This window comes from Macaca mulatta, chromosome 12, assembly GCF_049350105.2.
Source record: "Macaca mulatta isolate MMU2019108-1 chromosome 12, T2T-MMU8v2.0, whole genome shotgun sequence".
In the NCBI taxonomy this organism is placed as follows: domain Eukaryota; kingdom Metazoa; phylum Chordata; class Mammalia; order Primates; family Cercopithecidae; genus Macaca; species Macaca mulatta.
This window is the reverse complement of record NC_133417.1, coordinates 147,505,629-147,533,556: the sequence shown is the minus strand read 5'-3', so window position 1 is coordinate 147,533,556 and position 27,928 is coordinate 147,505,629. Positions and strand designations below refer to the sequence as shown.

Sequence of the window (27,928 nt, the reverse complement as noted above, 5' to 3'; positions counted from 1 at the left end):
TGAGACTACTTTAAAAATAATTCCTTGGTTAATTAAGATGGAATCGTTTAGAATAAAATGAACCAAACTCAACTTTTCTCAAGAAAGGAATAATTTTTCAGTGTTCCTGGAGATTCCCCAAATTTATGTTTCTAAAGTTATGTTTGTTCCTAAAACCTTTGAAAGTCGCGACGCTTACACATCCCATGAAGCCCCCGGGCGAGGTCACTGGCTGTGCTCTGTGCCTCTGTTTCAGGTGGCACGGCCGCGAGGCAGAGAGGCTTCCTGGGCTGCATTCGGGCACTGCAGGTGAACGGGAGGACCCTGGACCTGGAGGGAAGGGCCAAGGTCACGCCTGGTGTGGAGCCTGGGTGCCCTGGGCACTGCAGCACCTACGGACACTTGTGTCTCCATGGGGGGCAGTGCCGCGAGAGGCACCAGGGCTTCTCCTGTGACTGTGAGCTGTCTGCATACACGGGGCCCTTCTGCTCTAGTGGTGAGTGCCAGCGGGGACCGGGGCCAACAGCAGCGTGTGGGCCGTGTGGACATTTAAGATTTAATACACATTTTCTGTGTAGCTACTTCATAAAAGAATCTCAATTCCTAAATTCCTGTGGTAAATCACTGTTTTACAGCCAATCTTTTTGTTAATTAGAAGGAAATGTGACTCTACTGTAAAATTCAGTATTGATCCCGTGGTCTTATTGAAATACTATCTGTGTATTTTATGTTTTCAGATCACATATTATTAAAAATCTGCCCCATATGGCCCTTGACTGTTTCAAACCTACTCAGATGACATTATTATTTAAGGTAATACCTTCCAGTGTCACAAGAAGAATGCTTTCCAAAAATATATTTGACAAGTATAATAAATACATTTTCCATTAAATATCAAAACAACTGTAACAGAATCACTTAAACCTCTTGCTCTGGGATTTGTTGATAATCTTGTGACACAATCAAAGTGATAGGATATTTTTCAGCCTCCCTCACCTAAGAAGTTATAAGCCATGCTTTGCCAAGATAGAAGGAGCCTGTTGTAAGATGTGCATGATTCCGGGAACGTTCTGATGCATTTCATGCACCCGTGGGCACGCACGGAAAACACCATGAAACAAACCCAGCGCTTTCACTCAGGAATCTCTGTGCAGCATCATTCATTGGGCTTTGGAGTATAAGCTTGGATGCCAAATTGGATCAGCTGTTGATTTTCAAAAGAATTAACTGCCTAGAAATAGTGAGAATACAATTATATGTTATACTTCAAGAAAACTCTGTGTTGACAAACCAAGTCATCTCTCACCATTTCAAGACACAGGAGAAATCCAGTTGTTCCAAAAAAAACCTCAGATGATGTCAGCACAGGGGCTGGTGGCACAAGCCTCCCCCGCAGAGCCAAGGGCAGCAGAGCAGGTACACATTGGGAAAGGCAGGTCACTAGAAGCAAAGGAACAGCAGAATGAACGAGCCCCTAGTGTTAATGCAATCTCTGCCCAAATCATCGCCTGATCCCCAAGCTCCACAGCCTCAGGAAGACCTTCAAAGGCCGCCGGGACAGCGGGGATCCGCGGAGGGCAACCCAGGGGGAAACAGACTCACAGCTGTATCCGGGCATGTGAACCACCCACCAGGCCAACAGCAGGGCAAAGATGCAGAGGCAGCAAGGGCAAGAAAGAAGGGCGTTTGCAGCGAGGCTTCTGCAGTGTCCAGCTGTCAGTGATACACACCACACATGCGGACAATCAGGAAATTATACTCCACATGCATGGGGAAGATGTGGTTACTGAGAACTGACTCTGAATGGCCCATTTTTCTCACTGTTTCAGCAAAGACACTGAATAGATATTATATATTACTCCAAGAAAATGAAGTTCAGAGAAATAAAGAAAATACACCGTCAATGAATAAGCTGATGCAGAACTCCAACAGAGCAATGGAAACCATTTTAAAAACAGATGGAAATGTAGTAGCTGAAAGATACGATTACTGAAATTGAAGAACCAATTGTGTATTCCTGTGGGCTCAACAGAAGAAAGAATCGGCGAACTTGAAGACAGGGCAATAAGAATCCCCCAACTGAAGACTAGAAAGGAAAGATTCTGAGGGAAAGTGAAGAGAGCCTCGGAGTCTTGTGTGACCACATCAATAATTAAATGATTTAATTCTAAACAATCCATGCGTCAAAGAGCTCATAAATGAAATTAGAAAATAGTTAAATGGACCAATAATAAAAATACACCACATCAAAATTTGACTGCTAACATCTACAGCAGTATTTAGAGGAAAATTTTTGACTTCAAATTATTCTATTACAAAAGTATGCATGTGTAAACTTCATAATATAAGTTTCTAATTTAGGAATTTAGAGAAAGAAAACCAAAATAAACCCAAAAAAATTAAAAGAGAAAAACAGATGGAGTAGACATAAATGAAATAGAATACAGACAAAGGAAGAGATCCCTGTAATTTAAAGCTGGTTCATGGAGGAGATCAATAAAATTGATAAATTTCTACGAAGACACTCAGGAAAAAGAAAAAGGGAAAGAGGACACAAATTGCAAATGTCAGGAAAAAAGATATGATGTCCAGGCGGAGGCTACAGACTCCAAAATAACCATGGAATATCATGGACAACATCATGACAATAAATGTCACGACTTAGATTAAATGGGCACATTCCTTTAAAAGCACAAATTATAAAACTGACCTACAAAGAATGAATAACTTGTAACCACTAACAATTAAATTTCTAAGTAAAGACCTTCTCAGCATAAAAATCTCAGGTTCAGATAATTAACTATTAATTTCTAGAGAATATTTAAGAAAACAACAATATCAGTCTGACACAAGCTGTTTAAGCATAGAAAGGAGGAGAGGATATGCTCCAGCACCATTTCTAAGCCAACTAAAGATCTGATGCTAAAATCTAATAAAAACTCTACAAGAAACAAAACAAAACAAAAAAAAACCATAGAAATATTCTTCATAAATACTGGCACGAAAATGCTTAACAAAATATTAGCAAAGCAAATCAAATAATGTGAAAAAAATAACACCCCAATCAAGTGGTATTAATATCAGAAGTGCAATGCTGTTTTAATTTTCAAAAATAAGGACAGTCATTATATTAACAGAATAAAAGCTATAAAATAGATAATAATTTCAATATTAGTGGAAAGCACATTTGACAAAGTACAGTATGACAACTAGGAATATAAGGCAAGTTTTCTTTTTTTTTTTTTTTTTTTTTTTGAGGCAGAGTCTCACTCTGTCGCCCAGGCTGGAGTGCAGTGGCGCGATCTCGGCTCACTGCAAGCTCCGCCTCCCGGGTTCCCACCATTCTCCTGCCTCAGCCTCCCGAGTAGCTGGGACTACAGGTGCCGCCACCACGCCCGGCTAATTTTTTTGTATTTTTAGTGGAGACGGGGTTTCATTGTGTTAGCCAGGATGGTCTCGATCTCCTGACCTCGTGATCCGCCCATCTCAGCCTCCCAAAGTGCTGGGATTACAGGCTTGAGCCACCGCGCCCGGCCATAAGGCAAGTTTTCTAACTACATCTAACATCCTTTTACTAAAATGCTTACTGGTGAAAGAAAGAATGGTTTCCCCTAAAACGGAGAAAAAAGCAAAGATCTCTATTCCCACCACATCTTTTCAACATGCTGCAAGTCTTAGCCAGTGCAATAAGACAAGAAAAACAATAAAAAGCCACACATTGGAAAGAAAACATAAAATTCTCTTTAGTCATAGGACATATAATCATCTAAATAGAAAGTCATAAGGAATTTACAAAAACCTACTACAACTAAAAGTCACAGAAAATAATATACAAAAATTAATTGAATTTCTATTACTATTACAACAATGGGACAATTTTCAAAATAAAATTCTGTTTAAAATATGGTAAAAAGTATATTTACAGATAATGGAACAAAATAAGTATAAGACTTCTACAGTGGAAACTGCTAAAATAAATGAACGTCTAAGCAAATGAGGAATATAACATGTGGATGAACTGGAAGACTCGGTGTTATTACTGTATCATTTCTTCCCAAGCTGATCTATAAACTGAGTGTTCCAAACAAAATTTTAGCCTAATTGTCCAGCTAATTCTAATTTTAAATGGAAATGCATGGGATCATGATTTTGCAAGGCATTTTTTTAAAAAGAAGAGACAGAAGATACATACATGTATATACAGATATAGATATAGACATAGACACAGATATTCAATTGATTCTTCATAAAGTGTTAAGGGCATTCAAAGGGGAAAAGGGGAGTGTTTTAAGCTATGGTTCTAGAACAACAGGATAGCCAAATGGGAAAAATATACATAACGTAACCCTTAACCCATACCACTACAAATATTCACTTGAAATGGGTAGTAGACACAAATGTAAAAGCTAAATTTATAAAATCTCTAGTAGAAAACCAAGGAGAACATAATTGTCACCCTGAGGTAGGAAAGCTTCTTAGAATACAAAAAAAAACCATGAATCATAACGAATTTTATCAAAGTTAATGACTTTCACTTATTAAAAAACTACTATGATAGAAAGATTAAAGTACTCACATAATGGGTATCTACTGAAAGACTTAGGTCCAGAATATATGAGTAACTTTTACAATCATAACTCCACCAGAGAAGAGCTCCAGATGCAAATGGGCACCCGAGCAGTGCCCAGCGTCATCGTCATGAGGGAAATGCAGGTTAAACCCATATTTAGATAGCACTGCACAAGCACTTGAATGGCTACAATTGTGAAGACTGACGCTGCCAAGTATAGGAACTGATGCAGAGGAACTGGAATTCCAATGCACACTTGGTAGGAGGGTAAACGTTAGTGACTTTGGAGAACTCCTGGGCAGTTTCTGAAACATCAATGATTCTGCTATCCGTGATTCTTAAGTGTTCATACAACACAAGTGAAAATGTAGAGGTCCCTGAAGTTGCACACAATGGCCTACGGCAGATTGATTCATCATCTCCAAACCTGGAAGCAACGTGAACATTAGGAAGATTGAAGGGGCGAGCGGATCTGTGCCTGGTCCGGTCAGGTCCTACTCTTCCACAACACGGATCAATGTAAAATCCTCACATTCAGTGAAAGACGTCAGGCAAAAAGAAACAGGGAGCTCCCAATGTGTGATTCCATTTACGTGAAATCCAGAAAATGCCAATCAGTGTGGAGTCACAGAAAGCAAATCTGTGAGGCCTGGCACGGGCTTCTGGAAGGAGTCACTGCCAAGAGCACAGAGGAGAAACGTGAGGATGTTCTGATACTGGTCGTGGCGGTAATTTCATGGGTGGATACATCTCCTAAATCTCTTCCTATTTTCCTCTACTTGGGTGTGTTTATTGTACTAATTATGTCCCACTAAAGTCAATGAAAAGGTGTTTTGTCCCTTCCACATGAGCACAGATCTCACTTTTTAATGGTTCCATATCTGCCTCTGTTCAGTGCAATCAGAATGTTTTCACTGTATTGTGAACATTGTATTGTGGACAATGAAGAAGTGACCGGTGTGACCTGGGGGTGGGTTTGGGGGAGGTCACTCAATGACTCTGCCCGCCAGGTAGGAACCTGCTGTAGCCAGAGAGAGAAGAGCCAGTGCAGTGTTGGAACCACCAGTGCCCTCTTGTCCCCACGTACACACACTGCATCTGGGGTCATGTCACTTAATGCCAAAAACACCCTTTCAGGAACTGACGTAGGAACAGCTGCATGGCCCTCTGGTGCCTGGACGTGCAGATGACCACTTTCCTCTCCCAAATTCATGGTATTGCCCTCAGCTCACCATACATTCGAAGAGCTCACCTGTGTGAAAGCCCAAAGGAGAAAGGAAGGAATTGAACCCCCAGAAACTGGTTTCAAGCCAATCCCATAACCTCTATGACTCTCTCAATAAGATATTAGTAAAATTATTGCATAACTTTGTCAATTTATAGGTTACGTCCCATATGTCTTACTGGCTTATCCTGCTCAATTAGGCCTTCAAGATGCCACATCCCCTGTTATAGAAGAACTGCTCACTTTCCATGACCACGCTCTTGTAATTATTTCCCTAATTAGTTCCCTGGCCCTATATATTGTTTCCCTAATACTGACAACAAAACTAACTCATACTAGCACCATAGATGCCTGAGAAATCGAGACTGTGTGAACTATTTTACCTGCCATTATCCTAATTTTAATTGCGGGTCGTCAAGTAAGTCAGACTGAAATAACTGGACATTTGTCCCTGGGTCTTTGAAGGGCAAGGGGCCCTCTGAGCTCCTTCCTTTGTCACTCCTGGAGAAGACTGCCACTGCAAAGCAAAGCCTCACATGGAGGGAGATTTAAGGAAGGAAACTGAAGACCCAGCAGGTGATGGCCAGGAAGCCTGGCTTTTGCCTGAAACCAAACAGGAGCACGTTGAGCTTGAAATGGTGACACTGCCCAGAAGGAAAAGCCTGTGTGATTTTAACACTGAGACTTAATAAGGACTGTCCTGAAGTTTGCAACGGTCAACTGTGATAGTCATTTCCGAGATACATGAGCATTTGTTAGGCCAATTTCTACTCTTCTATTTATTCAAATGTTCTAAAAATAGGTATACTTGCAATGAGCCTTTAGTCTTTAACAACTTAAAATGTGCATATTATTTCAGAGATTTCTGCGTATTTTGGAACTGGCTCCTCGGTGACTTACAATTTTCAGGAATATCATTCCCCAAGTACGAATGCCAGCTCCCACGCTGCCTCATTCCAGGGAGAGACGACGTTGACCCAAGAGACAATCGCGTTCAGCTTCCGAACAGTGCAAGCCCCGAGCCTGCTGCTTTACGTGGACTCTTTCTACAAGGAGTACCTTTCCGTCATCCTTGCCAAAAACGGTGAGTGTCATTTTGGTGTCAGAAAAGTAAATTATTACAACTGTAATATGACGACATGTTTAATGCCTCTCAAATTACAAATGAGGAAAAAATTGTGTGTTCTCCAAATGTCATTTTGCTTGTATGTGTTTTATTTTGTGGGACTATACAAACATTGTTGCAACAGTGTCATTTCAGTAATTGTGTAAGATCCTTCTGTAAAGTTTTTGATAAATTTGTATATCTCATGTAAAGAGAACTCGTATTATCCCTGGAAGGTCTTCATTAGAAGTATAAGGTGTCTGGTTATATGTGGAAAATATTTTCACCTTCTTCTAAGGAAAGAGGAGAAGAATTGATATGGCGGGAGCCTGGCAAGGCAGGTGTCCTGAGCAGCAGTGTCCTGCCCTGTCCAGGGTCCTGTGGTGGGCCCGGCCCCATCCACTCGACAATGAAAGTACAAAATCACAAGCGTCAACCAGCTCCTGCGTTTCCACGGTGGGAAATAAGGCCCAGCTTTAAGCATCTTAACTGGAATGTGAGGGTGCTGATTTAATATCTGGAGGAACTTACAAAAATGTCTGGCTAACAGAATTTTAGTACCTCCCCTGTGGCCATCAGAACACAGGTCTGAATCTCTTGAAGCAGGTAAAGCTGTCAGGAGCTATGGATCCACAGAGACCTTGCCTCCTGGCAAAAACATATCACAGTACTCACATCCCCATGTCCTGGTTACCGATGTGATTTTGGAACTGAAACCTACTGCGTGTCAAACCAACATGCTGCCATTTCAAGTGCAGCCCCGGGGTTCTGGCATCCAAAGTATGTATGGCTGGAACCTCGAACGCAGTAGGAACATTTCGTCCCCAGGCTGGAAGGAACCTGGAAAGTGGTCGCCTTCTTAACCAGTAAAGAGGCAACGAGGATGGAGTCTAGGCCAGCATTTAATCCGTGGCCACCACCAGCTGGACTCATCACAGCCCTTCAGGAACTCAGCACCTTCACAGCAACGCATGTTTCAGGGCCGGCTGTGCGTGTCTCTTATTCACCTTTCAGAATCTTGGATGTGCACATAAAGGAGACGGGAACAGACAAACAGAAAATGACAACGTTTCACAAAGTTGCAACTTCAGCATTCCCTAATTCTTTTTGCAAAAGTGGCGTGGGCTTTAGACTCCAGCACGTGTGCGACTCAGGTGTTCACTGTTAGAAAATTAAGCGTTGTAGGAAAGAGAGTTCTTGTTAACAGCAACTTTGCCTTGACCTTAAAATAGCATGATGTGAGCAGCGGTGGCCCCCGGCGGCACCAGGAGGCAACGCGTTTCCAGGGAGAGCGAGGACTGGGAACACAGGGGCGCATCCCAGTGGAACCCTAAACGGACTCCATCTGCAAAACATTCCTCTGGAAGCACACGAATAGTAACAACTTCTCTGGAGTGCGGAAAGGCAGCTGTAAAAATATCTCGTTGTTTCAAAAATGTTCTATTTTCCCCTTTAGGGAGTTTGCAGATCAGGTACAAGCTGGACACACATCAAGACCCTGATGTCGTTAACTTGAATTTCAGGAACATGGCAGATGGGAAACTTTACCACGTGAACATCAGCAGAGAAGACGGGGTGGTCTTTGTCGAGGTAACGGCTCGTTCCTGGCATAAGCCCCGCTCGCGGCATCACCTAAGGCAGGATTTTCGTAATGAAGCCCAGTGCTGGTCCCTTTTCTGTTTTATTCTCAGGTGTCATGAGCAAAAAGTCAAAACTGTGTCTGGTATTTTTTATTTTTTAGCAATGGAAATCTGCCACTTGCAGTATAAAATTATGCTTATTCACATGTCTCCTTATTTAATTTACTAACTAGGGAAATGCCTGTTTTCTCACGGTAAATTGCTAGAAGTTTTTGTTATTGTCGTTGTTGTTGTTTTGTTCCATTTTGTTTTTTGAGATGGAGTCTCGCTCTGTCACCCAGGCTGGAGTGCAGTGGTGCGATCTCAGCTCACTGCAACCTCTGCCTCCTGGGTTCAAGTGATTCTCCTGTCTCAGCCTCCCTTGTAGCTGGGATTACAGGTGTGTGCCACCATGCCCAGCTAATTTTTGTATTTTTAGTAGAGACGGGGTTTTGCTATGTTGGTCAGGCTGGTAGTGAACTCCCGACCTCGTGATCCACCCACCTCAGGCTCCCCAAGTGCTGGGGTTACAGCCGTGAGCTGCCGCGCATGGCTGGAAGTTTTTTTGTGTGTGTGTGCGTTTTTTAAAATAATTCTCCAGTGGGAATCCATGGGAACAAATGTTATAATAATTTAAAGAGACAGCTTATATAGAAAATGATGATGATTCCATTTTTGTTCTAACAAAGTAGAGTTGATTTGCTGCAGAGCGAGTGAAATTGTGCACTGTCAGGATTTTGAAGGGAGTTTTGGCATATTTTCTGTCTATATGGAAAGCATCATTTGGCTTCATATTTCCGGCTTTATTTTGAGATTTGTAGACGTTCTGGTCTTGAACCCAACACCCTGGGCTTTTGCATCTTTTTGTGGATTCTGTAGATTCCTGGTGGTTTGCATTGTATGGAAATAGCTAGGGCTGTGAAGAAAATGGGAGAGAAGGGGCTGCGGGGAAGGGCATCTGCGAGATGAAAACTGTGGAGCCGGTGCCCATCAGGGTCCTGAGCTCCCGGAGCGGTTCTGTCTCCACGGGGCACCACAGGCTTTTCATCAGTTTTGCTTTATTATCTTCCTTCACTTCCTGCCTTATCCCTGGTGAATCAGAACATCTGGTGTTTGTTTCTCCCGGGCAGGTGAACCAGAAAACTTGGAGACAAGTGAGTCTGTCATCAGGTACAGCATTCAGAGCCATCAAATCCCTGGTGCTGGGCAGGATTTTAGGCAAGTAGACACCCCCCAACCCCGGGTCACAGGGCTGGTCACCAATACACAGCGCTGGCCACCAATACACAGGCTGGCCACCAATGCACGGGGCTGGTCACCAATGCACGGGGCTGGTCACCAATGCACGGGGCTGGTCACCAATGCACGGGGCTGGCCACCAATGCACGGGGCTGGTCACCAATGCACGGGGCTGGTCACCAATACACGGGGCTGGCCACCAATGCACGGGGCTGGTCACCAATGCACGGGGCTGGTCACCAATACACGGGGCTGGTCACCAATGCACAGGGCTGGCCACCAATGCACGGGGCTGGTCACCAATGCACGGGGCTGGTCACCAATACACGGGGCTGGCCACCAATGCACGGGGCTGGTCACCAATGCACGGGGCTGGTCACCAATACACGGGGCTGGTCACCAATGCACGGGGCTGGTCACCAATGCACGGGGCTGGTCACCAGTGCACGGGGCTGGTCACCAATACAAGGGGCTGGCCACCAATGCACGGGCTGGTCACCAATGCATGAGCTGGTCACCAATACACAGGGCTGGCCACCAATACACGGGGCTGGTCACCAATGCACGGGCTGGTCACCAATGCACAGGGCTGGCCACCAATGCACGGGGCTGGTCACCAATGCATGGGCTGGTCACCAATACAGGGGGCTGGCCACCAATGCACGGGGCTGGCCAACCAATGCACAGGGCTGGTCACCAATGCACGGGGCTGGCCACCAATGCACGGGGCTGGCCACCAATGCACGGGGCTGGCCACCAATGCACGGGGCTGGCCACCAATGCATGGGGCTGGTCACCAGTGCACAGGCCGGGCCCTCGTTTCATGTCAGTTACACCACTGGTGTCAGTCAAGGCAGAGATTGTACTTGTGTCTTCATGCGCACACAGTCGTGAGGGGCTGCAGGAGAAATGCTTCCGAGGCGATGGGTGAGGAGTGAGGAGCTCCACGTTTCTCTCTCTGGCAGCCAAGCACAAGGGGCTGCAGTGATTTTCTCATACACCAAAGAAAAACAGTGATCAAGGCAGGCATGTAGTTCACAGGTCACAGATCAAACAGTGCAGATTCAGAAACCCTGCCTGGATGACATTTGAGAGGAGAAATTTAGAAACCATGTGTTTGCTGCCCTGAAGTTCAGGCCAGTGGCACAGGCCCCACTCGGCTTTGCAGGCAAGTGCAGGCATTTCTGAATGACCTGAGTCTCATCACACTGCCAAGGACGTGGGGCGTAGTGCAGGACAGGGAGGCGGGGCCATGGCGGGTCACATGCCACAGCTCCCTTCCCGTTTCCACGCCACACAGTGAAAAGGCCGGCACATTGTCTTAAAGTTTGCTTTTTTAAAAAATTAATGAGCTATAAACATCATGGATACTTACGTATCACTCTGCAGAGGATAGTTTTGAGGCTTGTTTCATACTTCTGGTCTTATGTTGGCACTAGTGTGATACATTTTGTCTAAGACAATGATGTTTTAATCTTTTCAGTTATGTGTACCTATATTTTATTCATTCATATTCTTCCTCAGACATAAGCTGAAAATCCCGAGTGTATGAGGAGACACTTGGGCAGCCGATACAATCTCTGAAAAGCATGGTAACGAGGTTTCCAACTCTATTAATGCCCGTGTATTTTCAAACACCACGTGGGGCATTGAAGCGAGACATTCCCATTCTTCGGTTGGGGACAGTCATGACCTGCCACGCTCCACCAGGTTGCCTTGTTAGGTAGAGGAAAAGTATGTGAAAGGCATTGCTTCTATGTTGCCTAATTGAATATTCAAAGTGGGTCTTGTGATGTCACACACACACACACACACACACACACACATACACACACACACAGCTCCGATGACTGCTACAGTGATTAGTTGCTTTCAGGAAAAACATGGAATAACAAAGTTGATTTAAAGTGTTGAATCTGCTTTGAGAACATGCTTTAGAGTTTGATTAAAACTCCGGCCCCTGATAATTTAGTAACAGATGCACGGATTGCACACTGAATCCTGTCCTGTGATTACAAGTTTTATTCTTAAGCCACACTTGGACACGCAGTGGCCCAACCCTCCCTTGAGAAAATGGCAACAGCAGCACAAACAAAAGGGTGGGGGGTGTATTCCATATTGACAGCTCAACTAACTCGATTGATCAGCCAATACCTGCCAGTGTCCTGGGTGGTGAGGCCATGTCAGTGGACGAGCAGGCAAGGACCCTCGAGGAGCTCCTGTCCAGGGGCAGGATCGAGTCACACAGAAGTGAGCGTGGAGCACTGTCCCCAGGGCCGACCATGTGGTGTCGCGAGGGGGTGAGAGGTGAGCTCCCCAAGCCTGGGCGTGTGACCCAAGGACTCAGGAGCAGGAGACCCACCGGCGGGGCTGGAGGGAGCGAGGCGGCCTGACGCGGGATGCAGATCACGCAGGCCTTACAGGCATTAAGACCACTACAGGGCCACGGACTTTATTCCTGTTAAACGTGGGGCCACCGAAGGGCAAGGACTTTCATTGTGAGGCTGCCCTGGCGGCTGCAGTGGGATGGGAGCTGCGGAGTCCAGTCAGGGTCTGCTTAGTCATCCAGGCAAGGATGATGCCCTTGACCCATGCGTGCAGCGGAGTGAGTGAGAACCTGCCCACGACCTCCCGATGCGGTGGACACAGAGCTCAGGACCACCCCCGATGTGACAGATGCAGAGCCCAGGGACCCCCGATGTGATGAACACGGAGTCCAGGGCCCCCCAATGCAGTGGACACAGAGCCTAGGACCCCCCGATGCAGAGGACACAGAGCCCAGGGCCCCCCAATTCAGTGGACACAGAGCCTAGGACCCCCTGATGCAGAGGACACAGAGCCCAGGGACCCCGGATGTGATGAACACGGAGCCCAGGGCCCCCCGATGTGGTGGACACGGAGCCCAGGACCCCCTGATGTGGTGCATATGGAGCCCAGCGCCCCCCGATGCGGTGGACACAGAGCCCAGGGCCCCCGGATGTGATGAACACGGAGCCCAGGGCCCCCCGATGTGGTGGACACGGAGCCCAGGACCCCCTGATGTGGTGCATACGGAGCCCAGGACCCCCTGATGTGGTGCATATGGAGCCCAGGACCCCCCAGTGGGATGGACACGGAGCCCAGGGCCCTGCTCTCACCAGCAGCAGCCCGGCCATGGGCAGAGCCACCTCTGGGGGTCAGAACTGAGAGGCCTTTCAGTCACCGAGAGCTAAAGCTGGCGTGGAACGAGGCCAAGGTCTGGGCGGGGACACGTCAGGGCATCCCAGGTGTGGACCTGGTGGGAGATATTTATCACTCTCAGTCCTTCGTGCAGTGAGAAGCAGGGCCCCGTTTACAACTCTGGCTATGTTGTTTCATCTTGTATGATTTTCATTTTATCTCTAATAATGGCATCTATTTTATTCCATCTTTGAAATTATGGCACAGAAAATTTTTGAAAAGTCCTAAAAAATCAAAAGCCATAGAATTGTCCCAGCCTCCCCTGCTCCCTGGACACTCCAGCTATGGGGCCACTGGGACGCCTTAGATCCTGCAGTGGGGGCACCTCCAGGAGGAACGGGAGGGCGGCCTCCCCAGAAAGGGACCCAAGCCCGGCAGACATAGCCCAATTTTGTCCTCTGCCAAGCTCTTCCCTCTGCCCCACACCTGGGAGTCACAGGTGTGTCCCAGCTCTGCACCCACAGGCCAGGCTGCCTTTTCACTGACTAGAGGCGTTCTGGGAATTCGAGAAGAGACTTTCTCCAGGGAGTTGGCTGATCATTCATTGAGACACACATATTGATTAAGTGCTTCTCAGTTCAGTAAATGATGAATGGTGTGGCTTAAACATGAACAAATCCCTGACCTCACAGACGCCACAGTCTAAGCAGTAAGATAAAACACACACAGTTTCACAAAGGTAAGAAGCATTGCACCTTATTTAAAAAGTTCACAGGAGGATTTCTTAAGAAATACAACTTAGATTCAAATTTCATGTCAAAGTGATGGATGAAACACCTCTGTGAAGTAATGGGCAATATGTTGTGTAACAGACAAAATGAACCACATCATATGAGTATAACGAATGAATGAAAATGCAAGTATAAAATTAATTTTATATATACCTGTATTCCCTCCAATTAAATGAGTAAAGAACATTAGACTGTGAATGTATTGATATTTTTATGCAAGAGTTTTATATTCACTGGTGTATTATTCAGACTTGAAAATGTAAGCTTGAAGTTAAAGTTGAGCTGTAAATTTTATAGCTTGAGGCAATTGGATTTCATGAAATTTTAAATAAAAATTCATTTACCATACAGCTAGGGCATGGATTTTGACCAAGTTCTAATGACACTTCTCATGTTTTGGTAGTTTTATTTTAAGATGTGTTCTACCATAAGCCTAATAAACCTCCAAACCATTTTGTAAGCCCAATAAAACTCCAGGCTTATGTCCCGGGTTAGAGGGGTGCACGAAGTGCCTCCTCACCTAAGCCTGCTGAGGTCTGCTGAGAAAAGAGTCAGTCATTTTCAGGGATGTGTTCTACATGGAGGTTGGAGGCCAGCACTCCTTCCTGGGAGCCGTGGTTCGAGCTCCATTTCTTCCCTAGGCTGGCCCTTGCGAGCATCTCCCATGTGGATTTCACAGCCAGTGCCCCTGCCAAGGACTCCTGCCCTCCCTCCCAGAGCCTGCAGTGCAGGCTGGGCATGGTGGGGCTGTGGCTGCAGGTGCATGAAGATGTGCTGTGTTCCCATCCACATCTCATCTTGAATAGTAGCTCCCATGATCCCCATGAAAGGGACCCAGTGGGAAGTAATTGAATCATGGGGGTGGGTTTTCTCATGCTGTTCTCATGACAGTGAATAAATCTCATGAGATCTGATGGGTTTATAAAGGGCAGTTCCCCTGCACACTCTCTCTTACCTGCTGCCATGTAAGACCTGCCTTTGCTCCTCCCTTGCCTTCTGCCATGATGGTGAGGCCTCCCCAGCCATGTGGAACTGTGAGTCCATTAGACCTCTCTCCTTTATAAATCACCCAGTCTCAGGTATGTCTTTATTAGCTGTGTGAGAACAGACTAGCCCAGGGTCATGGTCCGACTGAAATGCATGTTTGTGTCACCACTTGGGAGGGTCTCAGTCACTGGTGCCTGTTCTGGTTGTCTTCTCTCATTCTTTACAATGGTCACAGAGTGAGCTTCCTTTAAACCTGAACTCTTCCAGCTTTAACTCTTTCCAGGAATACATGCCTCAAATAGGGATGCTCATAAAGCACCACACCCTGGTTGGGTCCTGCAGCTTCTCCTGAGGCTGAAGAATTCTGTGCCATTAGGACTCTGTTAATTCTGTGAAGGAACAAGCATGAGTTCTAATAAATCAACTCTTCTGAAATGAGAGGAACTTTCAAGGTGAAGCGATAAATAGGGATGATGTTTGGAGATGAGACGTTGAGGAGGTGATTAGGTTTCCTGATTGGCATTAGTGCCCTTTCAGGAAGACAGAGGAGTTCTCCCTTCTTCCTCCTCTGTTCTTGGGCATCTGAGGATACAAGAGGAAGGCTGCCGTCCACACTCCAGGACGGGAGCCCTTGCCAGACACTGAATCTGCCCATATCTCGTTCTCAGACTTCCAGCCTCCAGATCTGTAAGAAATGAATGTATGTTGTTTAAGTCACCTGGTCTGTGTGTTGTGACAGCACCAGGGCTGACTGAGACCCCTATGTGTACGGGGTACAGGGGATCCAGGAGTCCCAGGTGGCATTCATGGAAATGCCTGAGCACAGCTGATAAATGTGTAAACTCCACATAGAGGAAGCCATACGGATTGTCATGCAGAAACAAAACATTATGAAGATAAAACATCAGACTGACACAAGACATCTCCACAACAGTGGAGGGAATGGCATTATTGTGAAGGAAGGTGGCGAAATGAGGACAGAGGTGGCATGATGACGACAGAAGGTGGCGTGATGATGAAGATGGTGTGATGACAAAGGAAGATGGCGTGATGCTCCTCAGGGCATCAAGTTTGGGTCCTCAGCCAACAACTGAAACCCCACCACACCCCAGAAGCAAATGTTGGAGAAATTGCTCTGATCAATTAAAGCCAAACTGGAGCAGAAATGAACAAGGGAAGATGAGGAGGGAGGACATGCATGAGGAGGGGACCTCTCAGTCCCTGTTGGCGCACACACTTACTTCTCCGTAGTTCAGCCTCAGTGGCTGAGAATACTCGGATACCTGGCTTGGAAATGGGTGTGGTGAGTAAACGCAGGTCCACTGTGTGCTCTGATCTGCACCCAGAAGGCTGAGGGACTGTTGGCTGAACGTCACCAAATTCTAGTTAAATTCTAAAATAGTTAAGGTTCAAAAACACAAACCATAATGTTAGTGTTAGTTCATGAACCAGGCCAATAAATATGTACTAATGTAATTTTTTAATGTGATGTAAATTTAACAGTATATCCATTATTTTTGTACACAGTATGATTTTATTTTTAGCAGCATAATTATAAATCTAAAATTTAGGAATTTTTTCACAGATTGCTTTATTTCCTTGCTGTTGTTGGTATTCAGTTTATTTGGTGATTAACTGATAATTATTTTTTGGGAGAGGGTAAAGGCTGAAGCTATTGCTCTAGTGTTCAGCCGCTGTCCAGGCACCCTTGTTTTGCACCCGCGTACCCAAGGCCCACGCACGCGCCCCCACGCACGCGCGCCTGCTAACCTCTCCCTCTGTCCCGCAGAGCCGGGCGGCCACGTGGACGCGGAGACTGCACGGGCCGGCGCGCGGGGCTTCTCCGGCTGCCTCTCGGCGCTGCAGTTCCAGCGCGTGGCCCCGCTGAAGGCTGCGCTGCTTCCAGGGCGCTCCGGGCGCGCCTCGGTGCGCGGCCCCGTGGCCAGGTCGAGCTGTGGAGCCGGGGAGGACGCGGCGCGGGAACGCACGCACGCTCGAGCAGGTGGGCACCGCGGGCCCAGACAAGGAGCCCCGGGCGGGGGGCTCAGGTGAGAGGCCGGAGGCCCGGGGAGACGCCGGCGGCTCCTGAAACCTCAGCCTTCCGCTGTCTTGCCCACATATTTTAAAATTGACGGATGATATCCAGTCTCACTGTGGCTGACAGTTTTAAAGTTGAAACGACACAAATTCCAGGTTCCTGAGAATGTCTCATCATTGCCCACCCTGCTTTTCCCCTGCAGAATATCCTGGTCCGGTGGATGAGGGCGAACCCATAGCTGGCGAGACCAGAGGAGACTCCGCAGTGATTGGAGGTGACTGTGCCGCAAGATTGAGACCCACAGGCATTGGTTTTTGTTTATTTGTTTCTTTGTTGTGGGACGGAGTCTCGCTCTGTCACCCAGGCTGGAGTGCAGTGAGGCGATCTCGGCTCACTGCAACCTCCGCCTCCTGGGTTCAAGCGATTCTCCTGCCTCAGCCTCTGGAGTAAGTGGGATTACAGGCAGGTGCCACCACGGCCAGCTAATTTTATATTTTTAGTAGAGACAGGGTTTCACCATGTTGGCCAGGCTGGTCTCGAACTGCTGACCTCGTGATCCACCTGCCTCAGCCTCCCAAAGTGCTGGGATTACAGGCGTGGCATTGGTTTTAATCAGACAATTTCAAATAACTTAGATCCCATAAACTCCCATAGTTCATATATTCCTACAGTAAACTTAGCAGCAGGAACCATTCGAGGATGTCCATATCTGGGTGCAGACTGAATCACGTATGAACAGGTTCAATCACATATTGCTGTGACTCACTATGCCCTGCCCAGGTTATTGGAAAGCAGTCCTGAAGGCATGATGTGGTGCATCCTGTACTCTAAAAGCTATGTGAGTCTCTGCTTGTGAGCGTGCAGTGCATGAGACCTGGGAGACAAATGTGTGTTTTCTTCTGGAAGCTTCCAATTACTCTCGTAAGACTCATAGAGTAAATGCATAAAACAACGCTACACCCAGCAGATTGCTAGAACTGAAAAGTCAACTAAATGTTAGGATTCTACCTGACCTAGAATCCCTGAAATTGTGATGTTTCCAGTTTACAATAAAGCATAGGCTTGGTGAATGCACAGTGATTTTGCTTTGGCTCTGGGCAGTGCAGTCAGCCTTGTGCGTGCTGGGCACGGTGCCAGCGTGCACATCCTGACTCCGGGGTTCCCTTTTGCTGCCTCAGGTGTGATTGCCGTTGTGATGTTCTTCCTGCTCTGTCTGGCTGCCATTGCCGTCCGCCTGTATCAGCAGAGGAACTTGTACACACCCAAAGAGGCGCCACCAGAGAGCCACGGCACCAATGAGGCAGTGCTCCGACGCGAGCTCAGCGTGCAGAACGCAGCGCGGGGGACCCAGAAGGAGCACTTCGTCTGAGCGGGAACGAGGGGCAACACTTCACTGCAGTGACTCGGCGCTTCACCAGGGCTCTCCATGGCCAGAAATGACCTTTGCAAATGCAACAGGCTTCAAGGCAGTCAGGCTGCACAGACGCCCCCTCAGAGGGCCTGGGGCCTCGTCCCGAGACATTGTCCTTTACCCTCCTTCATGCCCTTCACATGACCGTGAGTTAGACAGCTTCATAATCTGGGTTAGTTTCCCATGCCCTGATGTGATTTTACATGGACGTTTAACCTGCTTAGCGACTGTGAGTTTTGGAAGGGAAACTTGCTCAAGTTCTGAGTTCTCTGTCACAGTAGGACCTGCAGCTTCACTTGGTCTACACACACAGGCTGCCTATAGTCATTGCTATTGGTTTCCACAGAACCAAGCTTCCTCTTGACTGTGTCTGTTGAATTTTTAGGTCTTCTTGCGAGCCATAGCCAAGGGGCCAAAAATCAACAGCCTGTCTGCCTTGCTGTCTGCTGGCCAATGCAAAGTGTTACTCCTCTGTTGAGATTTTTATTTTTCGGTTTGTTTGCATTGCTTTTGTTTAGTTTTTCCTATTCAAATGTTCGTGATGAATATGGAAATGTCTGGTACTAACTGCCAGTCTTCAGCTGTGAAACTGAAAATCCACGTGGAGCAACACTCCGGAGTTAACCGCGCACGCTCTCTGCTCTGTTTTCTTCTAATGTCACCGAGACCAGTACTGATGGTTCCAGCCTCTCAGCCGTGCCCTGACTCATGCTGACTTCACAAAGGTTTCTGCCTTCTCTTTTTCAACTAAGGTTGAAGAGTAGTAGAACCACAAATTCTTAATAATGAAATGTATTTTTATTTGCAGCTGCAATACCTGAATGATACATAACAGTAAATTTATTTCCCTAAACTCTTGGGTGATTATGTGGGTTTTCTTTGTAGCGATAAACGCTCCTGTCTTTTGCTGCGTGTTCACTTGATGCTCCCCGGGGCTCTCGTGACTTTCCTTCTGTCCTGGCACAGGACCGCAGGCAGCTCCACTCCCAAGTGTTTGAAGCGCCTCTGGCTGTGTCGTGCCTCCTTTTCAGAGGTTGGATCTGCTTCGGGCTCGGACCCCGGCGTGCGTTGCTGGCTGTCACAATGCCCTGCGCGTGTTGGACTTTCAGCTGCAATCCTGTGCTCACCAGGACCACCAGGAAAATCTCAAAATCCGTGATTCTGGCCTCAGTTCCAGGATGTGGGGGTCCATTTCTCAGACTTTCCAAAACCAGGGTGCAAGGTCTATGCCTTCTTAGTGTGCAAACCAGGAGAACAGCGGGTAGGAGGTTCACCCGCTACCCTCTATCCTGCACTTAATTTCAAATCTCTGATCAACGAATCATCACACGGGGCCCCTGTTAAGGTCCCATAAAGCCAGCTCGGTAAAGACCTGTCCTCTGGGTACCCACCCTGTGTGTCCACCTCGAGGACAGGTAGGGAAGCCTGGCCTCCATCCTCTGGCCACCACCCTGTGTGTCCGCCTCAGGGAGAAGTGGGGAAGCCTGGCCTCCATCCTCTGGGCACCACCTGGTGTGTCCGCCTCAGGGACAGATGGGGAAGCCTGGCCTCCATCCTCTGGGCACCACCTGGTGTGTCCGCCTCAGGGACAGATGGGGAAGCCTGGCCTCCGTCCTCTGGCCACCACCCTGTGTGTCCACATTGGGGACAGGTGGGGAAATCTGGTCTCCTTCCTCTGGCCACCACCCTGTCTGTCCGCCTCGGGGAGAGGTGGGGAAGCCTGGTGAACTGTTTCAATTTTTCATGCCCTCATATGGGTTTTCCTTTAGAAATATGCAGAAGTTAAAAATTCCTGAGTAGGTAGTTATTGAAGTTGACGTTTTGTTATTTCTGTCTCAGAATCTCAGGTGACTTGGTCTTGTGACCATCTGGTTCATCGATAAACTGTCCCTGGGGTAACGCAGTGTCTCTGTAGCTGGCAATTGGCACTGCCCCAAGTTAAAACAAGCAAGACAGAGGTTGAGAAGACCCCAGGGAGCTTTTATGAAATCAGTTGGGGAAAACTAGTTATTCATCTAACTGTGCCCACATTGAATTGAAGCATTCCCACAGACAATCTTCATTTTCCTTTCTTTGAAAAATACTGTGTTTCCTGTAATATTTTGTGAAAACCTGAAGTGTTGCTTCTCCCGAAGTGTAGGGGCTGATGGACATTTGGAGCCCTCATGAGCAGTGCACACTGTCACTGGGTAAAGGCCATGGTCATGAAGCCCCACAGGTCTGTGCTGCATTTGCGAGGCTGACTCACTCTACCCCCTCCGGGGCTGCACGGAGGACCCCCTCCTTCTTACCTTCCACGAGCTTCACAGGACCAGATAGCCTCCACAACAGAAGATGGGGGTTAAGGAGACGCTCCTATGATGGCATGAAAAATTGAAAAAGTTTTACCATAGAAAATGCTTTCAAATACATGTCAGCTGTTTTTGAGCAGAATTCAGGTACTGAGAACTTAAGCTCTCAGTGCCTGAAAATGTAATTGTGACAGACACGCCAGCAGCAGCCAGGACTCCCATCTTCCTCCCCCAGGTGCAGAGAGGAGAATCCCCCAGGCAGGACCACAGAGGTCCCTGGATCCCCACTGCTCACCAGAGTAAAGCCAGAGTGCTCCTGTGTCCTGGGGGGCTGCAGAGATGGGGCCCTGCTCAGACATGAGAGGTGCAGGGGTGGCTCCTTCCACCCCCTCCTCACCTGCCTCTTTAGCCTGAGTGGCTGGTGAGTGGGTCTTGGATAGTGAACACAGGTTGTCAGATAAAACCGTTTCAATCCCAGTGCTTATTCCAGGTCCGTACCTGGAGAAACATTGACACGACGTCCTGGCACCTGACATGCAATCACTGATCTAGAATGTGCCTTTTCTTTTACACCAACTTTATCAGCACTGTGTTTGGGAATTGTGAAGTACCTCCAAAAATCCCCTCCTTCATGAATGCAATTAGAACACTAAAAAAAAGTAATACAAATTAACTTTTTTCAGAATTCTGGAAAGTAAGCAAGGCCTGCAACAATGTGTGGAGTGTTTAAGAACGGAGTTTCAATCACAAAAATCTTACCTAGACGAGACAAGATGACTTCCCTGTGAATTCTATCAAACATTTAAAGAAGAAATGTCTCTGATCCTTCACAGATTCTTTTAAAAAATAGAAAAGGAGGTAAAACTTTGCAACTCATTTTGTGAGGCCAGTGTTATCCTGACGGAAATAATAGAAAAGAACATTGGGAGAGAAAAAACTGCAGACCCAAATAATACTGATGAATCTGTGTGTGATATGAATAAGTACTGTGTCTATATAATACATCCACGAAAATCCTTCGCAGAATTCTAGCAAACCAAAGTCAGCAGCACACATACACCGTGACCACATGGTTTGCCTCAGGAATGCAAGGTCGTCTCAACGTACAAAAATAAATCAGTATATATACCATGTTTATAAGACAAATAACAAAAAGTACACGACCACCTCAATGGAAACAGAAAAATAATTTGACAAAATTTAAAAAATTTTCATGAAAATCCCAAGGCTGTAGGAATGTAAGGAAAATACCTAACCTGCTGAAAGGCAGTCCATAAAACATATGAACCCACGGTGAACCTCATACCTGATTCGGGTTGAGAATCCCTTATCCGAAATGCTTGAGACCAGAAGAGTTTCAGATTTGGGTATTTTTCAGATTGTGGAATATTTGCATTATACTAACCAACAGAGTACCCCAAATCTGAAAATCCAAAATGTGAAATGCTCCAATGAGCATCTCCTTTAAGGGTCAGATTTGGGAGCACTTGTTTTCAGATGACCTTAGAGTACTAATTAGGATCCTTTTTTGTGTAAGGAAGTATTTCTTAATAGTTCATGCTAAAAAAGCCAAAAGCATGTCTACAGATTTCATATTTTATTTGGTAGAGAAAGGCCTCACTGTACAAAGGCAGACTTAAAAGGATTTGAACATAAGGAGGAAAATCTGATTCTACTGCTTTTCTTCTCAGATTTGGGTTGCTCAACCCGTCATTAAAAGTTGACAGCTTTCCCCTAACATCAGGGAGAAGACAGGGTGTCCACTCCAATCACTTCTGTTCATCATTGTGCTGGACGTCCCAGCCGTGGCGATCAAGCAATAAAAGCAAGTCAAAGACACCGAGGCTGGGAAGGAAGCAGCAGCACTCCATCTACTCACAGATGACATCATCTTGAATACACAAAATCCTAAGAAATCCACAAAAATTATATAGCGCTAATAAAAAAGCAACTCTTAGGCCAAGTTTGCGGTATGAAAAATACAGAAACCAATTTTATTCCTCTCCACAGCAGTGAACTCTGACATGAAATTCAGAAACAATCCATATGGAAAAGCATCAAAATAATATCATACTTAGGTATGAATTTAACAAAAGCAGTACAAGACTGGTATACCTAATTGTACAAAACATCCTTGAAAGAAATCAAAGAAGACTTAAATGGAAAGACATCCATGTTTATGGATGGAGACAAGATACTAAGAAGGCATTACACTCCAAGATGACCTATAGATTCTGCAAAATTCCTATCGAATTACAGTGCCTCCCACTTCCTCTGTTTTTATTTTGCAGAAATTAACAAGCACATGGGAATTAAACTAAAATGTGCATGGGGTATGTAAGGGATCTGGAATGACCAGAGTATGTTGAATTCTTCTTGATTTCAAAACCTACGAAAACTACAGTCATCAAGACAGTGTATTTCTGGCATAAGGATAGAATCAATGAAACAGAATTGAGATCCCAGAAATAAACGTGTATAACCATAGTTGACTGACTTTTGACAAGGGTGCCAAGGCTGCTCAATGGGGAAACAGCAGTCTTTTCAACAAATAGTGCTGAGAGAACTAGACACCCACATACCCAAGAATGAGGCCGAGCCCTTACACTGCAGACAAAACCAAAAATGAATCAAAGAGCTAACAGAGGGGCTAAAACCATAGAACTCTGAAGAAAACACATTCTTAACCATGAATTTGACAATGCCTTCTTAGATGACACAAAAAACACACAGAGACAAAATTAGAAAAATTGGACTTTGTCAAAATGTAAAAGTTTGCACTCAACAGGACACTATCAGTGAAGTGAAAAGAGCTCACAGAATGAGCTAAAATATTTGGAATCCCATATTGACTAATACGTTGGTGTGATGACATGCAAACAACACTTAAAATTCAACAATCAAATGACCCATAGTGCAATTAAAAAATAGTTAAAGAGTTTGAATAGACATTTCCCCAAAAGAAGATAATCAGATGGCTAATAAGCACAAGAAAAAATGCTCATAATTATTAGTCATTAGGAAAATGCAAATCAGAGCCACAATGAGGGGTTGCTTCCTCGCTTGGATGACTATAACCAAAACCATGGAAATAACAAGTGTTGGCAAGCATGTGGAGAACCTGGAACTTTCATGCATTACAGGTGAGAATTTAAAAGGGTCCAGCCAGTTTGGAAAATAATTTGGCAGTTCTTCAAAAAGTTAAAGTTACCAGATGACTCAACAATTCAAGTCCTAGGTATGTACCCAAGAGAACTGAAACCATATGCCCACACTAAAAACAGCAGTATTATTTGTGTATTAAAAGGTGGAAATAATTCATATGTCTGTCAATTGAATAAACAAAATGTAGTATACCCTTCTGATAGAATATTACTGAGCCTTAAAAGGAGTGAATTACTGAGACATTCTGCAATATGGATTAACCTTAAAAATACTTGACATGAAAGAAGTCAGATACAAAAGGAGACTCTATGAGTTCATTTACATGGAATTCCCAGAACAGACAAAACTCATGGAGATAGAAATTGGTCAGTGGTTGCCGGGGAATGGGGTAAGAGAGCAGAGCATTTACTGCCCATGGGTATGGGTTTTATTCTGGGTGAGTGAGGAAAACGCCCTGGACTCAGATCCTGGTGATGGTTTTGCAACTTTGTGAATGTGCTGGACACCTCTGAATTGTGTGCCACAGAAAGGGTGAGTTTTGTGGTGTGTTCATTGTATCTCAACGCAAAATAAATTTTAAACTTTTTTTTAAATTTGGCTACAAAAATGTTCTTAAAATAGTTTTCCTTTGCATGGCATGTTTAAGAGTAAAAGTTCATGACCTTGCCTCAAGACAGTTTTATTTTTATTTTTATTTATTTATTTATTTATTTTGAGATGGAGTCACCCTCTGTCGCCCAGGCTGGAGTGCAGAGGCATGATCTCTGCTCACTGCAACCTCCACCTCCCAGGTTCCAGCAATTCTCCTGCCTCAGCCTCCTGAGTAGCTGGGATTACAGACATGCATCATCACGCCCGGCTAATTTTTGTATTTTTAGTAGAGATGGGGTTTCCCCCTGTTGGCCAGGCCGGTCTGGAACTCCTGACCTTAGGTGATCCGCCCACCTCAGCCTCCCAAAGTGCTGGGATCACAGGCATGAACCACCATGCCCCATCAAAGCAATCTGATTATTATAGTCCTTGCTTTAATCTAGTCCATAGGAATCACCCATCCTGGCATTCCGTGGCTTCACACCATCTGCTCCGTCATGCCTCACCAATGCCAATGGCACTTGCCAGTCAGTACGAGGCAAGCCCTGCAGGTGCCTCTAGTATGGCATGTGCAAGTCACAGGGGGGAAGGTACATCTTCAATGATGGTCCTGCTTTCTCAGTGACGTTTTGAAAGCACTTTGGTCTGAAGAATGTCAACATGACCCTTCAAAGTTGACGGACAAGTTGCAGCAACCTACACTGTCTCCTCACGGAGACAGAAACATGTGGAATGCCAGACACTGGGCAGGTGTCACCCTGTGCAGCAGGAAGTGGGAAGGGTGGACAGGAGCCTCAGGCTCTACCACAGCTCAAAGGAAGCTTTGACCACATCCACAGGAGTCCTCAGGCTGAAGCCACCCAGCAGGGGAGACCTGGGAACTACATGGATCGTCTGCCTCAGTATCCCCACTGTGCTCAGCCACTGGCTGGAAGCAGCCATGGGAGGCAAGTTCCCAGCATAAATGGAGACTGAGGCCCCTTGGGAGAAATGAACGGCAATGGAGAGAGGGTTCCCCAGAAATGACCAAGGGGTGATTTCCCAGGGAAAAACAAATGGTGTCACCACCTAGGAGTTGACAAATTTGGTTTCTACACTTAGTACAATGGGAACAATAGAACCGTAGTTCAGTTCACACTGCGCTTGGCTTTGGCTTTGGTTTTAGAAAGCTTGTGGGTAGCTCAGATGCGCGGATGTGGCTAGGCAGGGCCACAGTGTCTAGCCTCCCGCTGCTAGTGTGTGGTTAGAGCAGCTCCCCGAGTGGAGGGAGGCACAGGTATATTTAACAGACACTTAGTCACAGGCAGCCTGGGTGCTGCTGAGAAGCAGATGTGATTACAGCCCCTAATCAGTCAACTTCAGGTTAATTCAAAGGGAGATGATCCCCGGTGGGGCTGGCTCCATCAGCTGGGAGGCCCATGAGTGTGAGCCCAGGGCTTCCCCAGGGCCTTCCTTCCCAACACCCATGGGCAACTGGCTTCCGCTAGTGCCGTGGGGGTCAGAGACTCCTGGCAGCCTGCCCTATGGACCTCTCACCCACTGAGCCACCCCCATTGTGTAGGTGAACCCCCCAGTCAATGTGTATTCCCACTACAGGTTTTGCTTCTGCGTCTGGATGGGGATGACCCAGCTGCTGTCAGAACTTCAAGGCTGTTGGCCGGGCGCGGTGGCTCAAGCCTGTAATCCCAGCACTTTGGGAGGCCGAGACGGGCGGATCACGAGGTCAGGAGATCGAGAGACGATCCCGGCTAACACGGTGAAACCCCGTCTCTACTAAAAAATACAAAAAAATAGCCGGGCGAGGTGGCGGGCGCCTGTAGTCCCAGCTACTCGGGAGGCTGAGGCAGGAGAATGGCGTAAACCCGGGAGGCGGAGCTTGCAGTGAGCTGAGATCCGGCCACTGCACTCCAGCCTGGGTGACAGAGCAAGACTCCGTCTCAAAAAAAAAAAAAAAAAAAAAAAAAAAGAACTTCAAGGCTGTTTACAGAGCACCCCAGGACCCATTCTCTCTGCATTATGGTGATTTGGGGCCACGTATTTTCGAGATGGAATTGGTGATGTTTGTGAGGTATTTCCTGTGATGTGGACAGGGTCTGTGGGCTCATGGGTTCAGATGCCTGATGGGAGTCCAGGTCGCATATCCTTCACGCCTCGGTCACACCCTCCCTGTGATCCTTTTTAGGTTCAAACTTTAGCAACTATGATGTAGCAATTATTTTCACTTCAAACTTTAATGCCCGTCTCAGCCATATGTGAGTCCTATCTCTAGTTTCTGGGCTTTCAATGCCAGCATTTGCTTTGCCGAGACATGGATGGCATTTTCCAGGAACCTGGGAACTGAGCCCAGGTGTTATAAATGTAAATGTGACTTTTCTTCCAAGAATCTGAAAGCAACCCTCAAAATACAATGGCCGAGTAATAGGATGTTGTTCTTCTGTAATTGAGAAGTTCAGGCTCAAGCTCCAAGAATCCTTCCCAGGTAATTTTTGAGCCCCCATAAATACAAATTAAAATACAAATTGCTTCTGACTTTTAATCCGGAATCTGATCTATACATTTTCGGTGCAACCACTCTGACAAAGGGCTTGTGCCGTGGACCTCAGAAGATGAGGCAGCCAGCTGTTATAGACTAAAGCTCCACATTTAAAAGCAGTTAGAAAGAAGGAAGATGAGCTTCAACTGAAGTAAATTGAGGCTAAGTTCACCTCGTGTCAAAGGTATTGCACACTTGCATCAAGGTGGAACAGAATTTAAAGCACGTTCAGATAAGTGATCACTAAGTCACACCATCTTCAGAACAAATGGAAGCAGTTATAACAATGGTAATTATAAATTTTCTAGCAATCCCCTCCTTCCTGGAGGTTGCAAATTCGGGCCCGCACTGAGCCCAGGAATGTGGAGGTCACTCTGAAGCCCTCTTGTGATTCAGAACAGCAGCTGGCCCTGGGCACAGCCCAGAGCACTCAGAAGTCTTCCAGGGATATTTGCAGGGCCTGGGCCTCTAGCTCAGAGGGTCTGAAGATGGGGCTGGGAGTGTGGGGCTAAGAAGGAAGCCAGAATGTGGGGGGTTAGGGGCCCCCTAACTGGGGGTGTGCCCCCAATCTGCCTGTCAGCGTTCTCACCTCAGCACCTCACAGCGGAACCCTATTTGCAGATGGGGTCTTTCCAGAGGTGGGTACACATTAAATGAGGCTGTTGGGGTGGGCCCAGCATCTGCATTTCAATGACTTCCCAGGGGGTGTTCAATACCTGGAGACTACAGACCTCTGGACCAGTCTGGCCACCCAGCCACAAGTGCAGCAAGGCAAAACCCTGCCGATTCCGAAATGTCAAAGCTGTAGAATTGTGTAAAACATCCAAAAATGGATAAACACCATTTTTTAAATGTAGGGTATTAAAAATAGGGTTAGTCTCGTAGTATTGGGAAGAAGTAAGTTTAATAAAGGTTAGGAAACTGGTCATTTTCATGGAGTAAAAGGATATTGTGAACTTCCTTGGTCTGAGATAAGTGCTGAGAATAGGTACCTGTCAAATATCTAAAAACAAATTTCTGACATCTAACGTTTTAGTAAAGGTGAAGGGTTTTGACATCTCCTCAACATCAGCTTCATGGTAGACAATTGTTCCACTCCTGTCCCTCGAGCCAGCGCTGGAACCACACCCAGGTGGGCGACTCCCTTACATCAGGATTTCAGCCTTCCTGTAGGAAGCAGGGCAGGGGCAGGTGACACCTCTGCCAGGCAGTCAGCATCCGTGGA

At 46.4% G+C, this 27,928-nt stretch overlaps 1 protein-coding gene across 2 annotated transcripts in view; it reads left to right on the top strand.

Moving 5' to 3' along the window:
* LOC100429145 (contactin-associated protein-like 4) overlaps nt 1-18,976 on the top strand; it is a 209,846-nt gene extending 190,870 nt beyond the window's left edge. For both annotated transcript variants that reach the window (XM_077956691.1, XM_015111578.3), the window contains 7 exons: nt 236-475; nt 6,634-6,858; nt 8,336-8,469; nt 9,629-9,716; nt 16,464-16,676; nt 16,915-16,986; nt 17,891-18,976. In XM_077956691.1, coding sequence (XP_077812817.1) covers nt 236-475; nt 6,634-6,858; nt 8,336-8,469; nt 9,629-9,716; nt 16,464-16,676; nt 16,915-16,986; nt 17,891-18,081 — 1,163 coding nt within the window. In that variant the 3' untranslated portion in view covers nt 18,082-18,976. The remainder of the gene's footprint in view (nt 1-235; nt 476-6,633; nt 6,859-8,335; nt 8,470-9,628; nt 9,717-16,463; nt 16,677-16,914; nt 16,987-17,890) is intronic.
* The last annotated feature ends 8,952 nt before the right edge of the window (nt 18,977-27,928 follow it).